This window comes from Melanotaenia boesemani, chromosome 5 (assembly GCF_017639745.1).
Source record: "Melanotaenia boesemani isolate fMelBoe1 chromosome 5, fMelBoe1.pri, whole genome shotgun sequence".
In the NCBI taxonomy this organism is placed as follows: domain Eukaryota; kingdom Metazoa; phylum Chordata; class Actinopteri; order Atheriniformes; family Melanotaeniidae; genus Melanotaenia; species Melanotaenia boesemani.
This window is the reverse complement of record NC_055686.1, coordinates 21,209,733-21,232,293: the sequence shown is the minus strand read 5'-3', so window position 1 is coordinate 21,232,293 and position 22,561 is coordinate 21,209,733. Positions and strand designations below refer to the sequence as shown.

The 22,561-nt window shown below is 39.0% G+C and overlaps 1 protein-coding gene across 1 annotated transcript; it reads left to right on the top strand.

The window, feature by feature from the left end:
• Positions 1-1,617: 1,617 nt before the first annotated feature.
• ntn5 (netrin 5) lies at positions 1,618-21,224 on the top strand. The gene is made up of 7 exons (XM_041984526.1): positions 1,618-1,726; positions 7,135-8,612; positions 10,904-11,092; positions 12,926-13,075; positions 16,282-16,332; positions 17,144-17,224; positions 17,470-21,224. Exons 2-7 carry the CDS (start codon positions 7,145-7,147, stop codon positions 18,033-18,035), a joined length of 2,505 nt encoding a protein of 834 aa, XP_041840460.1. The 5' UTR covers positions 1,618-1,726; positions 7,135-7,144; the 3' UTR covers positions 18,036-21,224.
• Positions 21,225-22,561: the final 1,337 nt, after the last annotated feature.

Sequence of the window (22,561 nt, the reverse complement as noted above, 5' to 3'; positions counted from 1 at the left end):
CCATGAATTGTGCAATCTTATGTCCTGATGAGTTAATGTTGACTTTTATAATTGCACTTACCTTGTATTTTGTTTATTGTGATTTTTGTTTCTTAGTGTGCTGTTGTAGCTGCAGGGTGCAGTCTTTGGCAGCACAAAGCGCATGTCAAGGACCACCTTAAGAGTTTGCTTGAGTAGTAAAATGCACTCTTATTTCATTTTAGGAATGATTTCTGTTACCAATTAGTATTTGTGTTTGTTAAATTCTTCATTATACAACACCAATTTGCCTCTACACCAGTCCACTGAAGTCTCTTGTGTTTCGGTAGTTATGTTGCCAAAGTGTGTTATTGACGCATAAACGTGCTATTTCACTCCTCAATTTACTTTATTGCACTTGTCCTACGTCCAAGGATAGCATTTCTTAAGTGCACTGTAACTGCGCACACACACACACAAAGCACACCTGGGGAAACATTCCTCGAGGGAAGCCATCAATCAGTTTTATGTCTTTCACTGGGAAAGTTTCCTCCTCTCCAATCAAGCGTCTTCCCTCCTTCCTCCTGCCTCAGTTCTCCTTATATTTCCATCTGTATCAGTTTTGCCTCACATCTGAGAACCATCCACTCTAGCCAATTAACTTCAACCATTTTTCTTATTCCACTGAGGGATAATTGGAGTGAACCAGAGGGCAGGACCTTTGTCTGTTCAGTGAGAGATAAGACTGTTAGCAACAGGGTTTTGTCTGTGTTTTGAAATTTGCCCATTAAAAAAAAAAAAACCTGAAGCTGGAGGATGTTTTACAAAAAGGGGGTAAAAAGTTTTTTAAAGGCCATGAAATTTTGAACAGTCTTGAAATGTTAGTTTTCTTCTAAATCGGGGGTGAAACTACAAGAATTGGTAAAAGTTCAACTTTAAATATGATGTTAATCAACCTGTTTGTGTTACGAAAGATTTTTATTATGAAAAGCGCTATTAAAATCTATCAAACGTGAGTATTAATGTGACAATTTCAGCGGGTTATGAGAGATTCATATCAAACTTTCCACATCCTGGTTTCATTTGAAATCATGTAAGCCTGTCATAATAAAGACATAGTGTGTAAAATGTGTTTTCTTTCTCGCTGGGGAACTTTTTATTCCAAGTTTTCGGCTAAATTTATAGCAAAACATTAGATAACAACAAAAATCTTTAAAAAGTCTTCAAAAAATGACACTAAAAACACCAGATTGTCCATAATAATTCACAAAGTATTTCGGAAAGAATCTACAAAAACTTGTCTTGTTGCCTGTGAATCAACTTTTTTTAGTCTCGGGTTTTCTAGTATTTCTGCACAGAGACTTCAAACTACAAAATCTAATTTAAACAATTTAAATCTGAAATAACTGAACTCTTAATTGTGCCTGAGTCTGTTTGGGACTGATTGAAGAGCGCTGGTTACCGTTTGCGCTAGTTTAAGGTGCGGGATGTTTCTCTTTACGAAGTGGGAGCTCTTGGCTCAGCAGTTGCTGGGAGAGGGGAGAGACACCTCCCAGCTGATCCCGTTAATTTGCAACCCCCCTCCTTCTCCTCCTCTGCCTCCTCCCTCAGTAACCGGTGAGTTGCGCCCTCTCAGTGCGCTTGTCTTCTGCTCGGAGCTGCTCTTCTGCGGACGAGCTGGATGTGCGGACACTTGCTGCGCTGCTACGGATGATCAGGAGGCATCGCGGGGCCAGAGGGAGAAGGAGACTCACTGGGGACGCACATGGTGAGCTCTGACACGTTTTGTTTTTCATCCTAAAAGACTATAGCTGATAGCTGAGTCGTTGGGATTTTTTCTGTTGAAGTGCGGCTGAAAAGAAGAAATTAATCTGCTAGAAGTGCCCAAATTATGAAGAAATGTGAGGGAAAATATTTGCAAAGTATGGCCCATAAATGGATAATTTGGAAAAGGGGATATGGTGATGATTTTTAATGCAAATGCATTTCTAAAAGGGCTAATAAACCTCAGTATTATTGTCCGATTTTACTGCCCAACAGCAAGTTTTCATTCTTCGCCGATTATTCTTTGATTCAATCACTTTTCAATTAGATGAACATAAAATAAGTGTTTTTTTCTCTTTTTAAAAATTAGATTATCCTTTACATTTTGCAAATAATTTAATAATTTTTGCAAAGTAAATCTTAAAGTTGACATTTTAAAATATAATAATAATAATAATAATAATAATAATAATAATAATAATAATAATATTAATATTAATAATAATAATAATAAATAGCTGATTATTTCTTCTTTTTGCTCTTGTATTTTAGGATGTAGGTTTTTTTCCTCTCAAGTTGTTGCTGCAGATCAAAAGTAAAAATAACATAATGACTAAATAAAACAACATACTACATTTAGCTGACCTGGCCTTTATTAGCAGCCTATAATTAATCCTAAATGCCATCACACACAAGCCTAATTATCAACATTAAACATCTGATTTCAGTTGTTTGATCAGCCCGATTGCCTCCCTGTGCAAATATTATTGTTTCTCTCTCAGATAAAACTAATTGACTGCAGCCAATTTCTACTCAACAAGTGCAATTAGCTCTACTGAACTGAAGCAATTACAGTCCGGACTTCACTCTTAGCTTTTGCCAAAGTAATCAGACTAAATATGATAAACATTTATGTTTAATGAACCGCAGCAAGTGAGTGAATAGTGTTTGGTTTAAATGCAGCTTCAGGAAACCTGCGACTGGCTGCAGGCTGTTTGTCTTTTTAAGGTCATTTTGTTCTTCATTCCTGCAGCTTTTAGTATTCAAAAGTCACACAGACCTTTTCTTTCTTCCTTTTTTCTTTCTATCTTCCTTTTCTTCTTTTTTTCTTTCTTTCTTTCTTTCTTTCTTTCTTTCTTTCTTTCTTTCTTTCTTTCTTTCTTTCTTTATAATCAGCTGTTGCACAAGTTGATAAAAACAAGCTGTGCAGCTTGTTTACTTTTTATTATCTTTTAAAAAAAATCTTTGCTGATAATAAATTAGCTGACATGAGTAATGGCTGTTTTTTATTTGTTTTGGTACTCATATCAGACTCAGCCCTGCGGTGTTTGGGTTCATTTTACCGCCTGATTCTAATTATCAACCTGCCGTACTGTGATTTAATTGACACACTATTACAACCGGAGGCGAATTTCTCTCTTTTTAATTTTTTTTCTACCATCCTGCCCGTGGTTGTCTTTGGCTGGACTTCAACATGGGATCACAATGATTTCATCTCCATCTGTTTTTCAATATCATCATGTGAAGCTGGAGCTGAGTGGAGCCTCTTGCCAACTTGTATGAGGCTGTAAAGGGGGAGATTTGCAAGGAAAATCGCCTTTAAATATCAAGTGTGTAACATGTGTTTTTTTATTTAAAAATGAAGCAAGCAAAGCTCCAGCATGGGTCAATGCAGAGTCAGAAGCACCTTCTGACTTGGCCCCTGGGAGGCCTTGCAAATGCACCAAGTGGCACTTTGTTGGAGGTGCGAACTTGAAGGACAGAGGCCTTTAGCTAAAGATACAAGCAGTGATAATCTATTTTGTGCTGTGAGCTTCCACCTCCTAAGCAGCCCCACTAAAATTAGAATATTACACCTAAAACAGAACTCCTGGAATCTGCTCCGTGTGGAATAACACACATATGGGCTTTGACTGGGCAGGCAGGAATGCAGTTTGGGAATACAGACTGCATGCATGGCCGTCCTCTTCTCACCCAGAGTCCAGTGTTGTATTTCTGACGGGGCTGAGGACAATTGCAAATTAACAAAGGTGTCAGTTTGGTAACATGCGCCAACAGGTGCCTCGGTGCAGCTTCAAACATACAGGCTGTAGGAGAGAGCTTATATAATTGATCACATTTATTTAAAGGCTTCGGGTCTTGGAGCAGAGCCACAATGTAGACCCCTTGGAAATCTTCCCATCGACTATCTGCCTTATTAAATTGCACAACTTTGTGTTTATTTACGCAATTTGGTCTTTGGAAACCCATCACAAAGTAGCAGGGCGGCTTGAACTTGACATTTGCCTCTGTCTGGTCGGCCGGAGCTGCTGCCCATGACGAAGAATGTTAAAATGTGTGAGACAGGCCAAATCCAACTCATCTGCTGAACAGAAGTGCTCCAGATCCATGATATGATCACAGCTCTTAAGTGTGAATAGGTCATAGGCAACTTAACAGGTTGCAAGAGAGGATCCCACATATCAGCTTAATTTAAGATGACAAAGAAGTCCTCTCAAAAACACGCTTCAGAAAATTTCTGATTTAAGATTTTGATTTTAGTATTTGTTTTATTTCACTTCCCTATTAAGACATGCAGGACTTGAGCATGTGGCACACAGAAACATAAACCACAAAAACAATGATAAAAAACAATCTAATGGACCTTCACATCTCCTCTATAAAACACCTATTATACCAGTAAAAATATGGCATTTGTCTTCATAGCACTTTCTTGCATTGGATGAATATTTCTGCAAATACTTTTCCTGTTTGTATTTTAGTTAGCTGATATTTTTTTAAGCCTCCTTGCATCCATTGTGACTTTTAATATATATATATATATATATAATATTAAATTCTGCAACTTAAGCATGATTTAGCTTCTGCTCTTCTTCACGCTTTGCAACTCAATACACATTTCATCTGAATGAAGAATAGGAGATTCGCATTTGGGGGAGAAAAAAGAAAGGACTGCAGAGCATGAACATAAGCGTTGCTCTCCTCACTCCTCATCTGTTCAACTATGCTGTAAACATGCCCCCAGGTTGTCAGCAAGTATTTTTCCAGCCCCTGGCCGGCCAAGCATAGCTGCTTCTAAAGATCACCCGCTGAAGATGTTGATCTCATCATACCACTATTTGGCTATTTTAGCTTTCTAAAAGACACATTTCTGCCAAGTAATTTAAAAATGTCTTTATTTGCACTAGTTTTACTAATGATTTGTACGTTTATAATGCCTTTTTTAGTTGTACTACATGTCTACAAATGTAAAAGAAAAAGTCATTAGTAATGAGTTGACACCCAATATGTATCATAAGAAAAATTTGCTGTTTTCATCAAAACACGCTTTAATTGAAAATGCCGCTCATCTTCAACATGTGCTTCAGACGCGCTGTGTGAATTTATGGAAAGCGGCAGAGAAAAACTGCAGAAACTGTATCCGGTGGGTTAGGTTAGCGGTGCCAGACAGTTGATCTAGTTTCGTATGAGGAGAGAGTCTGGATTTGGCCTAGAGGGGCACATTATAAACCTCAGGGGCCTTTCTCAGATGAGCATCCATTTATCAAAGCCTTTGTAATGGGCCAATGTTTAATTAGACTTGTAATGTGACAAAGACAAAACCAAGTGCATGTCAGGGGGAATGTTAAACAACCTCCCCCCTTACTCCACCTTGTGTGTGTTCATCCCCACCTGCCTACACTCGCTCAAAATTCCCTGCCCAGAATGAATTCTTCAGTACAAACCCAACACTGCACCGCTTCCCTGGATCCTCTTGTAACCTTTTCCCTGCTTTTCTCTTTGAAGTTGTCTTCTTTTCTTATATGACTAGGATACTGACACCAAATGAAACCTGAGAACTAATTAATCACCCATCAACTTATAAGTCCTGCTTCTTATCAGTGCATTCAGGTTCCCGTGGGGCATGTCTCAACATGCCAAGAATGGCTAGCTGAGGCATTCTGGACCCCAGGAATGTGACTCAGTGGAACCAGGGTCACAGTCAGACCACTCATCACTGCACTTGTAGCGTTTCCTGTAGCAACACCACAAAACACAGCCGGCAATTAGACCCCAAATTTTCCCCCTTTTGTCCACGACCAGATTTAGCTGATTCACCTTTTAGCCCGCCGTTTGCTTTTGGAGGTCAGTAGCGGAGCAGTTTGTCCGAGGCAGCAGAGGGAGTGCCATGGCCAGAGCTGTGTGGTCCCGAAGGGAAGCCTCATATTTCGGTGGTTGGCTAATTGAGCGGGATGACGAGGCCAGAGAGGCTCTCAGCCCCATCCTCTCTTACGAGTTTGGTTTATGCAGCCCTGCTGACTTTGCTGTCAGTGTCAAACGCTTGTTAGAACATCATCAATCTCAGAGCAGTTAAGAATATTCCCAGAGCAGAATGAAGGGGGCAGGTGATAGATGATCAGGCAGATAAGAAGCAGAGAGAAAGTTGTTTGAAAATGCGCAAGAAGTGTGGTGATGGTTGACAAAATGAAATAATGAAATAAGAATTTCCCAAACATTGAGCAGGAAGGTGTTGAAATTTCTTTACAGGAAACAAGAAATGTGCTTCTGGGGTTTGTGCAACCAGTAGAAAAAAGCAATAAGTCACTGCTTCCAGAGAAAGTCGAGGGATTGTTCAGTTTGTCTGCATACAAAAATAAATGCCCTCTACCATAAATTTTGACAGAATAATAATTTACAGTTACCACCAGTTGTAAGAAACGGGAAGGGATTTGTTCACACACAAGAGTTTTTATTCACCACGGAAGTAAGAAAGTATGGGCTCAAGCCGAACACACATTTTAATCTATAAATCTTTCCTACCGTCCTCAAAACTAATCTCCAATCCTTCTTCACCCTCCCATCTTTTCTCTCTCCATGTTCTCATGTCTTCCATTCTGACCATGACAGGACACACTGCTCATGCGCAGGCCCCTCGCTAGCCTGCAGCCCCGACCGACGGTAAAACGATTTGAAAAGAGAGCAATAAAAGTGATGGATGCGGTCCAACTCAGGGTTTAGCTCCAGCTGTCGGGCATGTTTTTTGTCATTGCAGACAGACCTGCTGGGTGCGTGTCCCTCTTCACCCTCACTCATCATCTCTTTTCATGGTTGAAGGGAGTTTTAAGACGGATACCTTCTTAAAAGTTGTCAAGATTATAGGTTCAAAACAGTGGATGACACTGCTGTGAAGCTCTGAATTACATTTTTACGAGATGAGGTCTTTACTGGCATCTATGGAAAGCCAGTGAGGTGAAGTGATGCCATTTTCTTGTATCATCTGCTTGTAATAAAGGCACAGGTGGCCTATCTTAAATTTCCTTCTTTTTCTTCTTTAAATGTGCATCATATAAATCAATCAGTTTGTTTTTTCTTTTATGATATAATGCTTATGGATTTCTCTTAAAACTTATAACTTTTCTTTTTCTCCCACAGGCTCGATGACATGATGTTCCTATCCTTTTCCCCTCCCCTCTCCACTTCTCTCATTCCTGTTTTCCTCCGACTCTTCCTCTTTTTCCTCCTTCCGTCCCCTATCTCCTCTTCCTTCTCCCACACCCCATTGAGCTGGACGTCGCCTCATGACCCCTGCTACCACCCTAATGGCCGTCCTCGACACTGCCTGTCAGAGTTCATCAATGCCGCCTACGGAGTCCCGGTTAATGTTAGCCACTCGCTACACGGGCTGGATTCTGATGGCAACATCACCACCTTGACGGACCTCCACAACCCCCACAACCTCACCTGCTGGATGGCTCATGCAGGAGCTGACTCTGGAGACTGGGTCCTCACTCTGCCACTGGGGCGCCGCTTTGAGATCACCTACATAAGCTTGCAGTTTTGTAACCAAGGGGAGCCGTCAGACCCCATTGCTATCTCCATCCTCAAATCGATGGACTATGGACGAACCTGGAGGCCGATGCAGCACTACTCCAGCGACTGCTTAAGGTATTTCAAGCAGCCATCCCAGACCATTGCTCAAACGAGACACCAGGAGACAGAGCCTCTCTGCTCAGACCCTCGGCCCCTTCAGAGGCAGCGGGGCAGCATGGTGCTTGCCTTTTCTACTCTGGATGGACGGCCATCTTCTCCAGATTTTGATTACAGCCACACCCTTCAGGATTGGGTAACAGCTACAGACATCCGCGTGGTCTTCCACAAGCTATCCAGAGATGTTAGGATGGACATCTTTGATAAAGTAGAAGAGGAGGCACAGTGGCTTGATGGTTCACATAATACCAGAGAGACAGGGGCTCTGAGGTGGAGATCGGATGTCAAGGGTCACAGTGGAGATCAGGTGGACAAATTAAACAGAGATAATACACTGGCATTTTTTGACAGGGAGTCAAAAAACTCTGAGATAAGAGGAAGGAGCAAAGAGGAGAGGGTTAGAGAAGGCCGCCATAAAGAGTCAGGTCGAGATGAGGATGCACATAATGTGACAAGCAAGGAAGGGGAGGATAGTTTCAACACAGACTCACTTGTTTTGCCAAAGAAAGATGGTAAAGGCAGAGTACGTGGTCGCAAGAAGGAAAGTAATCACTGGGCACCTTGCCCTAACAGAGGGTGTAATTGGATAGTTGAAGGGCGGGCCAGGAGCAACAGAGGGCAAGAACTGAGGAAGAGGAGGAACAACAATCTCAACATAAAACAAAGCATCAGAAACCTACATGTGGGACAGCCTTCTGCTCTCACATCTCCTGCGCGAATTTCTCTAGCCCTCGCTGACCTGCAGGTCGGAGGCAGGTGTAAATGTAATGGACACGCATCCAGGTGTCGCCGTGATGATGCAGGCCGTGCAGTGTGTGTGTGTGAGCATCACACGGCCGGGCCCGATTGTGATGTGTGTGAGGATTTCTATTTTGACAGACCATGGCATCGAGCTACGCCCACCCACCCAAACCCTTGTGTTGGTGAGTCCTTGTTTCTGCTGATTAAAGTTTAATGTGACTTTAAGTTCAACAAAGTTCTTCCTTTAACAAAACTTTACACCATCTTAAAGTAATAAACAAAATCTACAAACATGTAGTTGTCTGTTTTACAATAATATAACTGGATGAAATAAAAATGCATGTAATTTACAGTGGATAACTTTCAAATTTAGCTCAGTTAAAAATGTGTTCTTAGTTAAAAATCTCTAGTTCTGTAGCACTTACAAACAGCAGGCTTTCTCATTTTATTTCCATCTTTATACTGATGGATTTTACAGAGGGATTTGTTCATATACAATACATACTGATTTATATAGTATCTTTTCCTGAAACACAACAAAAAATAAGACCTATTTATTTCTGGATGTTAAAGGTATTTTTTTATGTTTTATAGTGATTAAAATATGAACTCCTTCAGTAAAATTCTTTGAATCTTATATGTCAAAATGATGAAAAAATAGCCCTATGTTCAGATTAATCTTAATTATTATCTAAAAAATAACTAAATAAGTACAAAATGTAAGGACATTTGTGTTTGGGGAATTATTTCTTTGTTGTAACAATGCTTCTTTGCAGTAAAAAAAAAGTAAAACTGTTTAAAGTATATTTCTTTTTCATGTAAATTGGTCCGCACTTGTAGGGAAAATGGATTTGTGGGATAAGCAGCAGGGTTGAGTATGTGGGTTGTGCCAATGAAAGACATGTTAGATCTTCTTTCCCAATACCAAACAGCTTATTGACTCGTTTTGAGCTTCTAGTGCCCCAGGTGCTGATTATCGGCGCCTGATTGTCAGTGTCCGCTCCAAGCATGCCACAACTGACTGATTTGGATAGGGCCCATGCCATAAGGCAACATCAAGCTGGTGTTCTACAAACCCAAGTTGCAGCATTGTTTGGAGTGAGCCCTGGTACTATCTCCAAACTGAAAGCCAAGTTCCAAAAAGAGGGGATGTCAGAGACAGGCTGCAACGTGGGCATCTCAAAAAGACAGCGCCACAAAAAGAGTTCTTCCCCCTTTCAGCACTTGAGGACCTTAGGCAATCTTCCACAGATTTGCAGTCTAGGTTTGCAGGACGATATGGTTGATGGTTCTCCACCCAGACAAGCAGTTTTAAACTGCACACAGCCCGTCTGGTAGGGCTGCCAGGAGGCTTGCCATGACTGTCCTTCACCTTCAGGCCTGTTACAGAGTCCAGATTTTGCCTACTGCGGTTAAATTATACAATAAAAGCGTGGAGAGGACGAGGAGAACGCCATGCTGATCCAACAATCAAAATTATACAACAGTTAATAGCAGAATAAGCTGATTGACAATTAACAGAGAAGATTTAGCAAGTTTTCATTGGTGCAACTTCTCATCAACTTCTCATCCCACAAAAGCATTTTCCTGACAAATGTGGCTCCAAATAGATTTGGAGCCACATATTGTTTATTTCTTAAATAGAAATAAACAATACAGTTTTTACAGTATACATTTTATTGCCAAGAAGCATTGTTACAATAAAGAAATGATCCACCAAACACAAATTGCTTACTTTTTGTGCCAAGTGGAATTTACAAAACTAAACATTTATTTTCTAAACCTCTGTAGTACACTTTAGAAAACATAACCAAAAGAAATGTTTATTGTATTACTTTTAAGTTTGATTTTACCATTTTCAGTCTGACCTAATCCTGCTTGTTTGCAACCCTGAACTGGAGTAAGTGGATACAGAATATTACAGGATGGACAACTGTCCACAAATTTGTTGGACAAATTAAAACATTGGCCCTAAGTTTTGATAAACTGGCCCCTTCGGAAGAAAAAAAAATGTAAAAAAAATTTTGTCCCTGCAGTTAGACATTTTTATTAGTGTATTTGTTTGAAATGAACACTTTAAGCGCTGCAATTCTTGTGTGTTTCCACCAATTTAATTCAGGAAATATAGCAACATATCAGCCATGATTGTATTTTTTATGTACTGTAAAAAAACATCTTGTCTAAACACGTGAGCTCATTTTGCCGGGTATATATTAAATTGTGACCAAAATATGTATTTTTGCTATTAAAATATGCACCCAAATTTCTCTGGTCAAGCTCTAAGAAACAGGACCATCTCGTAAATTAAAGCTGCCATTTTATTTTTTGGTAAATTGGATGTCATCTTAAAGATACGTTTGAACTTTCCTCATATTTCTATCCAAAACTGAACCAAAACATTTTTAACAAACCAATATAAAACCTCAAAGATGAGGGCATTCTCACTGATCTTTTGTTTTGTTGTTTGTTTTAGCCTGTGAGTGTAACGGCCACTCAAGCAAATGTCGCTTCAGCATGGAGGTGTTTCAGCAGTCGGGTCGACGCAGTGGAGGTGTGTGCCAGAAGTGTCGCCACCACACAGCCGGACGCCACTGCCAGTACTGCCAGAACGGATACACCCGCGACCACACCAAGCCACTCAACCACCGCAAGGCCTGCCAACGTCAGTAACTTGATGTGTGTGTTTGCTGTATGTGTGATGGGAGAACGGGAAGAAGTGCTTGGCAGGTTTCTTTGATTAACGTTCCTGGAGGATAAAAAGGCAAATCAGAGTATGTGACAGAGTTAAAGTGTACTTTGCTGTGTGTGTTTAAATGGTCGATGTGTCCGTCCAAGCATACAGAAGTGTTTATGGTGTGGTTACGTTGTAATAGTGGTCAGCTATTCCTGTTAGCATTGCACACAGAAAGAAGAAGAAGAAGAAGAAAAGAAAAAAAACACCCTCTGAGCTGCCACCTGTATCCCCATCGTTACCACCCTAGGCATCTGCCATGACTCCTGACCTTTGACAGGTCACAAGTGACTGTGACACTCTGGCATGCGTAAGTGGAGGTCTGAAAACAAGCCTAATATATCCAAAGTGAATGGACTCTTTCAGCTTAGTGGACGTGCAGGATTGAAAAACAATACTAGCTATGGTTAAATATACTCATATTTTATCACTTTTTATGCATGAAGCAGCTGTAACTTGAAATACACAAGTGTCAACATTTAATTTCACATCTTAGCCTCACTTTATTGATGCTATATTTCATAGAGTAGGTATTCAGAGGCAAGTAGTAATGTAATTACTCATTTTCTCCAGTCAGGCTGTTTGGATTCATTGTAAGGATCTGCATAAATGTTATTCCAGTGTGACCAGAGTCGCTGAAGTGTGGCTTCCGTTCTCCATCTGTCAACTTTAATTTGGTCTTATTCTGTAATAGCTGTGGTAAATAAAAAGCCTCGCTCTGTAAACCATGATAAATCTAGGTATTAATCTTCATACACCGCTACAGCCTATGCTGAAGGAAATTGATAAGGACACAACATTTGTCTAAATTTGGGCTATGGTCGTTCATCTTGTCTAAAAGCCCAAGGAAACCATGCTGTGATGTGATATTTTCTTGTTAGCCTCTTGGAGATTTGTCTTCATTTACCTATCAAGAGATTACCTTGTATATACTTTGTTTTAGCAGGACTGTCCTTGTTTCACTCCAGGACAAGCCTGGAAGACAGATGCCTGCTGTCATTCATAGTTAAATGTGTTACTACTGAATGGTCTTCACCTATTTTCTGTCTGTCCATTGCCATGTATTTTTACTAAGATTTTATACTACATAACTTGCCTGCACTTCATTTCTTGAAGCGCTTATGAGAGATCTTGTAGTTTTGGTTGTAAAGTCTGACAATTTTTGGCTCATTCATTTATTAATGCTGGTGTTATAGCTTAGTTTATGTGAATAATGTCAAAGGTTTAAACTTCTATGCTCTAAAAGCAAATTCTTAGTGTCTAAATTTGCAAGACAAGGCCTTTGAGACATAAATTGTGTCATCTGCACCAGTTTGCAAAAGTTCACAGGGCACATCTGCTGCCAACTGCATGCAGTCCCAAATTTTTTGCCACACAGATTGAGAACCAATAGCAATGCATCTAGTGTGATCTACTTGAAGTCTGTGGTGTAGCAAAAGAAAAATATTTGCACTTGTGTAGAAAGACCTTAAAGGAAAACTGACACTATCCATGCTTTTAGAGTGCTTACTTTACCGAGCAGAAGGACAATAGATCAGTTAGATGCCCATTCGTGCAGTTGATATAGCTTTTCCTAAATATAGTATGAATAGAACTATATGCATCTTTCCAGAATCCCAATTAGTTCACACACAAGTGGCAACCATAAATTCATCTTAATCTAACAGCTGTTGTTTACCTTGTTTGGTGAACCTAAACGAAGATCATAAAAGGTGCTTTAACAGATTGCAAATGTGTCAAATGTCCCGCACTTTTCTTTTCCAGCATGTCAGTGCCATCCTCTGGGGGCAGTAGGTCACTGGTGTAACCAGACATCAGGTCAGTGTTTGTGTCGAGACGGAGTGACAGGCCTCAGGTGTAACCGTTGTGCACCAGGATACAAACAGGGCAAGTCCCCCCTGCGGCCCTGTATAAGTAAGTTTATTACCTGAAATTATATCAATTTGAAATCTGGTAAAAACGAAGGAAACTTGTTTTGAGAATTTCAATATAGACTAAATTGTTAAAAACTGAAATTGGCCTGTAAAGGTTTTTAATGGTCGTAATGTCTGTTAACTTGCATTCATTTTAAGGACCCTACAAAAAAGCATTACCTAATAAAAAATAACATATACTTGTTTTTGCTACACAAGAAAAAATATTGGTTTCTGTTAACAATGCTCAGTCCCTAATTAAAAAAAGTTGTTTTCTCCCCTCTAAACTGAGCCTTCTAGCTTCTAATAGTTTGTTGTCAGTCATAAAAAAGTGACGTCTTTCCTTCAGCTACATTTGCTCGTGGCCTAAATGGATTCAATCAATGTATCAAGCTCTTTAAGCCTTTTATCATTTAGCTAGATATAAAAGGCACCGCTGCCCTCCATGCTAATTTAGCTCAATCATTCATCATGTCTCCTTTTCGTCATCCCTAGAGACGGTTTCCACAGCAGCGTTAACATGAGCTCAACAATACAAGGAAACCTCATCTCCCACTGATCAGGGCTCAGTGTCAGATCAAGAGGATTGTTCCTACTCCAATAACAATGACAGGCCAGAACCAAAAATTTGCATTGAGTACAAATTAACATGCAAATTCCAGGCTAATCAGATGAGTACAGACAATTTAACCGGCGCTGACGCTTTGTAAGGCCCAGTCAGGTGATAAAGGAAGTCAGAGGCAGGGAGCTTCACACCTGTTACATGGCTTAAAACTCCCCCTTGCAAGGCCCAGACTCATAACTCTCCCAGTGAAAGGAGGGAGTGAAAGAAAACCTTGTTTGTTTTTACTGCCAGACCATCTCAGGCTATGTATAGCATCTCTCTGTCCCCACCACCACCTCCGACACCTCGCTTCTTCTCTCAAGCAGACAAAAAGCAATACAGCTAAAATCCTAAACTTTTTAAACCTTTTTTTATCACCTTGAATATATTGAGAGGTTCACAGTATTAATTGTATTTTTATTATTCTGCCTTTGGCTGCAAGTTTTAAAAAAACTTTGCCAACCAGACAGCTAAAGCATAGAAAGCTGGTCATTGAGCTAGCTGCAGCTAGCTTAGCGCCAACAAAAAACGTACTTGTAATTTGCTATTGTTTACATACAGACATATGTTGATTTATACATGAAAAACTATTGTTGCTATGCTTTACAAAATCAAGCATAAAAATAGATGAAAAAAAACTTCCTGCCTTAGCTAAGACTGACGATAGCAAGCCAAATTTTTGTTTTTGAGTGTTTTTTGAGTTCCTATATGTGCAGCAGAAACAAATTTTTTTAACTGAATATAAAATTCTAATTAAAATGTAGTTTATTGTACAATAATTTATTATTGTAATGTTGTGTGCTTATGTTTGACTGAGTGTCTTTTAGCTTCAACAAGTTTATTTTTCTCCTTTCCTGTTTGTTCAAGCCTAGTTTGATGGCAATTCATGAGTTGAATATGAATTATGTTGGTCTAAATATTATGATACCAAATTTAGCCTGCTGTGGCAAAAAGGTGCATTTTATATTTCTGCCAGTGGTGTCCTGTCATATAGTACTATACCATATCATACCATACCATACCATACCATACCATACCATACCATATCATACCATACCATACCATGCCATACCATACCATACCATACCATACCATACCATACCATATGATACCATACTAGCTTTATTTATAAAGCACTTTCACATGACAGCTGAAAAAAGTGTTGTATATCAGTGATAAATGAAGTGTAACAACACAAGACATAAAACAAATAATTAAACAATAAAATACAACTAAAATAGAAGCAAAAGACCTACAATTAAAAAACATAAAATCAATAAAAACAATGCCTCATACTGGATCAAAAGCTGGTAAGTAAAAGTGGGTTTTATGGTTTTAAAGTGGACACTGAAGATGCCTGTCTAACATTTAAAAGCAAAATTTCCACATTTTTTTGGAGCAGCAATAGAAAATTCTCTGTTCCCTCAGAGTTTCCAAATCGATGTTGGTACAACCAGGAGCAGCTGATCAGCTGAATCATTTACCAACACTAAGTATTATCCTTGCAACTCTAGATTAGATAGCAAGTAAAATGTAAAACTACACCAAACTCGTCCAGGACCATACACTGGTCCAAAGTGATCCAAATGCTCTGACTATACTACCATTACAGGGGCCAGAGCTCAACATATCAGCCTTGCAGTTAGAGGAAGGTTCTTTACTTTAAATGCAACAGCCAGTAAAATATTTCCCTTGTCAATGTTTTGTAATTTAAGATTTATCCACAAATTACCTGAGAAAATATTCAGCAGAGCAAATACTTTGGTTAAGGCAAATTTAGTGCAGAATGTGAATTATTTATGGAAGCTGCAGACATGTAGGGCTTATGGCATTATAATAAGATCAGTTAATTGGACTTAATTGTTGTTATACTTGGACCTTTTTTTTTTTTTTTTTTTGCCTGATCTGGTGAATTTGGTGAATTTGAAAATTATATTATAGGTATAACAGATAATTTACAGGTAAATATTGTGGACTAAAAATGCAAAGTGGAAAAATTGTTTTGCAAATTGTTTTAGACTGCTGTATATTAAAAACACACATCACCTCCCTGCCTTTTATATGTGGGGTACTGTAAGCTGGGTGGGGGTGTTGGGTGTCACTGGCCCAGTAGTGTCAGAGAAAACAGAATAGCCATAGGACGCAGCGTTGGCTTATATGGTGGCACTCCTACACTCACACACTTTTACAGGAGGCCTGGGTAATGTACATCCAGCCGACCACATTGTTCATTTTTATTCCCTAACACTGGCATGCACACATCCACACAAGTAGGGAGTGAGTAACTTTACTAGACTCTGCTTAATGTTTGAGACAAAACCATACAAGATGTGAAGGTCTGACCTTATTAAAATACTAAAAGTAAAGTTTGTGTCTGTGTGTGTGTTTGAACGCACCTCACAGAGTGTGTTTCTAGACCATAAAAGGACCACACACTCTGTCCTTTTGACATTTGCTTATCTTTTGTGCGGGCATGCCCTGTTCTGAGAGGCGTTGAAGCACAACACATATAAAACACCTCCAGTAAACTGACAGTTCAGGTAGGTAGCCTGAGGTTTCTCTCTGTATCCCACACCTTTCTGAAAATGTGTTTATGCTTGCAGGAATTCAGGAGGTTGCTCCCACCCCCATGTACCAACCTCAATACAGCATCGGTGAGTAAAACTACCAGAGAATTTTTTTTTTTTTATTGTAATCTTAGCTGTATAATTACTTCCATCTTTATGTAATGTGCATAATGTAATAACTGTATGTGCTCGCTGCGTGTGTCCTGCAGGAAAAGTTTAAAAATAAGGAAGTACATTGAATTTTTTTTCAGCAAATTAAACAAATTTTTTAAATTCTGTATTGCTACACTAAAGAAATTATATATTTCTTATAATTTACATATAAATTATATAATCTTTTCAAATACCTTTTTCACTAGTTTTTAGTTATTTTACCGTTATGTTTGTATTTTCTTCGATCAAGTTCTTTAAAGCCAATAAAGAAGGTTTGAGTCAGAAACAAAAAACGTCAACAGCAGCTTCAAGAAGGTCTTTAAGAACTTTCCATATGCAGTGATGAGATGTTGCAGGTTGCAGAATAAAGTCAAAGTAAACACAATTTAAATATAATTAGACTCAATTTTTGCTGATTACTGGACAGCATTGCAGCTGTTACAATATGAAGACTCTTCCTTCCCTCTGGTTGATGTCACCTCATGTACAAATCCTGCATGAAGGCGTTCTTGGGAGCTACAGCTCTTACTCCACGTGAAGTAGCTAACCACTCCCTCCTAGCGGCAGCTCGAGGACTGTCCCACCTGCTGCAGCTGGGATCATGTGTTAGTCAGTGGATACTGTGATGACAAATAGAAGCAGCCATATTGTAATTAGGGGAAAAGACATGTGCTGATATCCATGCTATGAAATGACACCCTCTCATTTGCCGCATTCTCCCTCCCTGTTTCTTTCACTTCCGCAGCTGAGGAGTGTGTTTCATACTGCCAGCCCTCACAGGTTAAAGTCAGGATGAACTTGGAGACTTATTGTCTCAAGGATTACGGTTGGTGCCATGATTTTGCTTCTTTACTGAGTTTTTAATTTATTCTTTCACAAAGTCATTTAAAACCGCATTGATGTCATTAAGGTAATTAACATGTTATAATGCACAATATACTTTTTATGTGGAAAATATAAATAAAATTGACCTTGTTAATTTAAATTTGCTGTACTTCAAGCACAGAATAAACTCAAGTCAGTATGGTCATTTTAAGAAATGTTTAAGCATGTTTTGTGTGTCTTTGTCAGTGCTGAAGGTGCACGTGAGGGGGATGGAGCGTTCAGGTCCCTGGTGGCAGTTCTCCATCTCTGTCCAAACCGTCTTCCGCACAGGGTCTACCTCCCGTGTTCGCAGGGGCTCCCAGTCCCTCTGGGTCCCCGACCGTGACCTCAGCTGCGGCTGCCCTGCCCTCCAAGTGGGTCGGACATTCCTGCTTATTGGCGCAGATGAAGGAGAGCGGGGTTGGAGCCCTGGGGAGAGTCGCCTGGTTGCGGACCGCTCCACTCTGGCTCTCCAGTGGCGGGAACACTGGAATCCCAAACTTAGGCACTTCCGTGGGCAGGACAAGAGGGGCCGCTGCCTTCCTATATCCCAAAATAGCCACCACCACCGCAAGGAGCACACAAAGACTCAAACTGTGTACATACCCCCTCACCTACTGACTGACACACACTCTGTGAAAGAGGATGAGACTCCGATATCAGTGGGGCCGCGCACACTCTCAAACAAAGACAATGGTGTTAAATCCACAGAGATGCCATCTTTCTCTTCTTATACTCCTGCTCGGGTGTGCACCACCCAGAATCCTGAATAAAAACCAATAATAAAAAAAAGAATGCAAAGAAAATACTTAAAGACTGACACTTTAATTTTTATCTTCCATCTTTGAGGACACACTGTAGAACTGTAGAGTGGGTACAGGTAGTAGAAATTGCTCTTTTTGAACTCACTTGTAACTTTTTGAAGGTATAAGTAAAAAACAAGAGGGTTTGTCTTGAAGAAAAATCCGAGAACCCCCACTCTACGGAGAAAATCACACCTGCTTGCACTGTAGCTGTTGGTGTGGGTTTGTAGTACTCATAAAGCAGAGTTCTGTCTAAAGTGGTAAAACTCACCGATAATAAAAGATTTCCACCAACAGTAACGGTGCTATGTGAAATATAGATATTCAAATTCTCCTTTTCTTTTAAAAACATTTGAAAATTAAAGTCTGAACAGTCATAAAGCATATTTGTCTTATAGATTTAAAAAATATATATTGTGTGTCATATTTATTTATTGAATTATTTTATATGAAGGGAAAATTTGACACCTAAATGACACATTTTGTGCAGGTTCACCGTGACGATTGATATTTGTCCTCACATTGACACAGTGGTTAGGCATAAAACATCTTTAACTTTTGTATTATTAACTGTAATAAATAATAATAACATGTTGATTAATTATTCTAAATTAAAATGATTTAATATAGAGGATTCATATCTGTTTGTCAACTACAAAAGCATGAAGAAATATGTCTTTTTTAAATATTTTGTGCAGGAAATTGTGGATTAATCTTTTTCAGGAACTGGATTTTTCTGTTTTGCTTTACATTCGCAGTATTGACATTAATTAGGGCAGAAGCTCAACTTACACCTGTCTCGTACACCCTAATATTTATGTAAACTGACTTTATCTGTTTATCTGTTCTCTCACTGAGCAGCTGACACAGAGACCAAACTAACCTCAGCCTTATTTTCTAACCATACAGGAATCTTCAGATAGTCCGTCAGGAGCCCAGATACAGATCTAAAAAACATCCGTTCGACCTGTCGTCATGACTTCTGTTTCCATTTGGGAAATATGGCATCATAGCTCATGGGAACTCGTTGTGGGGTATTAAGACAGATGGAGGAGCTCCGATTTGCCAGGCGGCCATATTGTTTTGGTAGCGCCGTGTCAGCTATTGGCTGTGCGGCTGTGTTGAAGCCTGTGATTGAAAATAAAAAGAGAAAAATAGACTTGCTGAGTGATGACCTCGGAGCAGGGCTGAACATACTGTACACGGAGGAGGGTGGGAGTGTGCTTTTTGAGCCTCTTTCTCCGCAGTTATGAGGTCCAACCAGCTGTCAGATTATCGGGGCCCCCAGACGAGCAGATCACAAACCCTTGTTCAGTTCCTGTCTGCTATAGCTCCATATCTGCTCTGTTTTCTGAAATGTATGTATGAGGAACTGACATTTTATTTAGTTATTTAATCTTTTTCCTCCAACTTTGCTCCAGAATACATTTTAGCCAAAGAAAATTTGTAGGGAATGCAATGAAGGACTTTCACTGGTCCTTATTCAATGTTAAGTAACTAGTTCCGTTAAGTATCACATTCTGACTTATAAGCACTAACTTTCATCATGAAATTATTGTCCACAGCTGCAAACTCAACATCACGCTAATGCAAACACAGATTGTCGATACTGCTGAACATCCGATGTCAGAAATCCAAGATAATAGTAATAATAATATTACCATTCACATTTGATTTGAGGAGGAGAAGTAAGTCACCGTGTGTCATTTCTTATTTAATTTGCTGTCTTTTTCTGGTAAAAGGTCCATTTCTATTTTAATATTAGAGCTGAGGAGAAAATTCTTTCAGTTACAACCATTTTACAGAGCGATTTAGACTGTTTAGAAGTGTGAATACATTCTGTTTGCTCTTTTAATTTACTGGTCTGCAATGCTATGATCTATTGGCGCATGCCATTTTCCTCAGCCAAACTAAAAATGAGTCGAAAACAAAAAGGTTGCATTCTTTTTTTTTCTTTTTTTTTTTTTTACTTTAACATGCAAAAGAAAAAATAATAATTACATTTAATGCTATGCTGAGGTTAGATTTCAAGATTTTAATGCAATAAATTAATCATCATGGGTCATTTGATCAATTTCTTGGTGATCAGCAAATATAAACTCAAAACATTATTTTTTTTAGTAGCATACATGCTAGTGTTTAAAAAATATGATATAAAATTGTTCAAATCATTTAGGGAATTTATAATAGATAATATATTATAGATATGAATAATCACCATATAACCTCCTTATTTAATTTTTTCTCTAAAACAGTGTTACGAAAATTAATGAGTATCAAATTAAATATGTTCTGATTCTCATTATTTAACATAAAATAGTGTAATATATATTGTGGATGTGACATTTTGACTTATCTGAGCAAAGATGTGTGTTGAGAGATAAAAAAAGCTCAAGTCAAAACTGAGCAGTACATGAAAAAGTGTGTTTCTTTTTTATTCTGTCATCTGACGTGATGACTGGGAACTGTGCACAGTCCACAGTTCTACATGTAAGAAATATTTATAATGTAAGATTTTCTCATGTTTATGTAAGAAATGTTGTACTCGACTGATGTAAAGTAAAACCACATTTCATTGTGTGATCATGTGGATTATTAATCATCAGATGTTTGAAGTGAAACACCTTGTCCTGTCTGAGATCAGAGCTGAGAAATTAGGATAAACACTCACTACGTCAAAACCAATGAGACGGGAGAGGGAACATAAAATCCAAGGTGACGCTACATATGACATTATGGGCTTTTTTTCCTTTAGAAAATGGGAAAAACTTTCGTTCTTGTAATTTTTACGGTCTCTGTCATATGAAACCATATGTAGCCTTGAAATCCCACAGATACCCATATAAAAGAAAAGAAAGGAAAAGAAAAGGAAAGAAAAGAAAAGAAAGAAAAAAAAGGAAAAGAAAAGAAAAGAAAAGAGAAGAAAAAAGTTGAATGTCTTTGTTTTCCCGGGTTTGTCTTTGCCACAAATCTCTCAAGACTTTTTATAATATCCTATAATTCGTTTTTTATGCCTGTATCTGTAAAAATCTGTTAAAATGAACCAAACTTTATATCTGCTCTGCTCTACTTTACCTCATTTATTTTCTTTATCTTTTTTTTTTAATCTGTTACTGTGATCTGTCCCTTCAGCTGTCCCCAGGTTCACTCTTCATTTTGATGCTTGCAAGTAATGAATAAATTTTGTGCTCAATGGCTTTAAAAAAAAAAAAAAAAAAAAAAAAAAGTCTTTAATTTAATGATGATGGTCCAGGTTGAGACTGAGTCGAGCTCTAACATGTAACAGCAGAAACTGCATTTTTCTAACATACTTGATGTACATGCTTTGGCTAAAAACATATTTATTGGCATTTCTTTTAATTTTTTATTATCTTTTATTTTTAGTTCTGTTCTGAATTATTTGCTTTTTGAGCCAGTGTTTAAAATCATCCCACATTATCTAAAGAATGAGGATATTTTTAGTTTGAAGTATAATTCTGTATTTAGTATTTTTCAGAATTGGGCAGCTGAATACGCATCAGGAAATAGAACTGAAGACCAAAACAGGGCTAAAAGGAGAAAGAATACTAGACTTAGCTCTATCCGTTGGTTGTTAACAGCTACCAAATGATTGCTAATGTTGCCGTGTATCCGCTAACTTATAGACAATTACTAAATCTTGTAGAAATGTCATAGAAATGTGAACAGTGAAGATGCATATGTTTTTAGTAGAGGACATTTAAAATGGTTTGCAGCAAGAAATCCAACCAAACCCATGAAAACAGCAGGTGCACACACAGCAACTATAAGAGTTAAGTTTAGCATGTAGCACACAACTCCTGTGTGTCAGAGGGGAGAGGTGGGAGTGGGGGAAAAAGTGTGTTAGTACATGCACAATCATGTCTTGGTGGTAAAGTATCTGCCTGTGTGTGTGTGTGTGTGTGTGTGTGAATGTGAAGCACCTGCTGCGTTGCTACAGGAAGCACCTGTCAGTGGTCGTCTCCTCTGTGCTGGCTCTGTCGACATGAGGGTTTGATCCTGAAACTCGCCAAACACACACACTTACACAGACACTAACAGACAACTTAAGCCAGCAGCTCTGCGCTGCTGCAAGGCAGCACATTGTCTGCAGCTTTGTTCACGTTACACTGGCCATACTTTGTTTTGTCAAGCACTGCGAAGGTGAGCAGGGCCGCTGTTTTGAGCAAATGGAAAAAAAAGTGATTTTTCTTTTCTGGTATGGGAGGCAGCAGCGTGTGAGTGTGTGGTATTATGTTTACAGCCTGACCAGGGTAGTTTTTACGAGAGGTGACTCCTCTTGCACTGCAGCCAGAGCCAAAGTTCAACTAGACTTCTTGTAAGCACACACACACACAAACACAAACACTTCACTTTACCCCACTGTGCTTCTTTCTCACCCACAGTTTAATTTTAGTAAATTCATCAGTTGCTCTCATCCTCCACATTCTTGTTTTAGATCTAAGAGCTCAGAGTTTCTGCAAGTTTCCCTATCAGTG

Coding starts and splice junctions, on each gene's coding strand:
- ntn5 (XM_041984526.1), top strand. CDS start 7,145: ATGATGTTCCTATCCTTTTCCCCTCCCCTCTCCACTTCTCTCATTCCT. Junction 8,613..10,903: donor CCACCCAAACCCTTGTGTTG/GTGAGTCCTTGT, acceptor TGTTTGTTTTAG/CCTGTGAGTGTAACGGCCAC. Junction 11,093..12,925: donor CCACCGCAAGGCCTGCCAAC/GTCAGTAACTTG, acceptor TTTCTTTTCCAG/CATGTCAGTGCCATCCTCTG.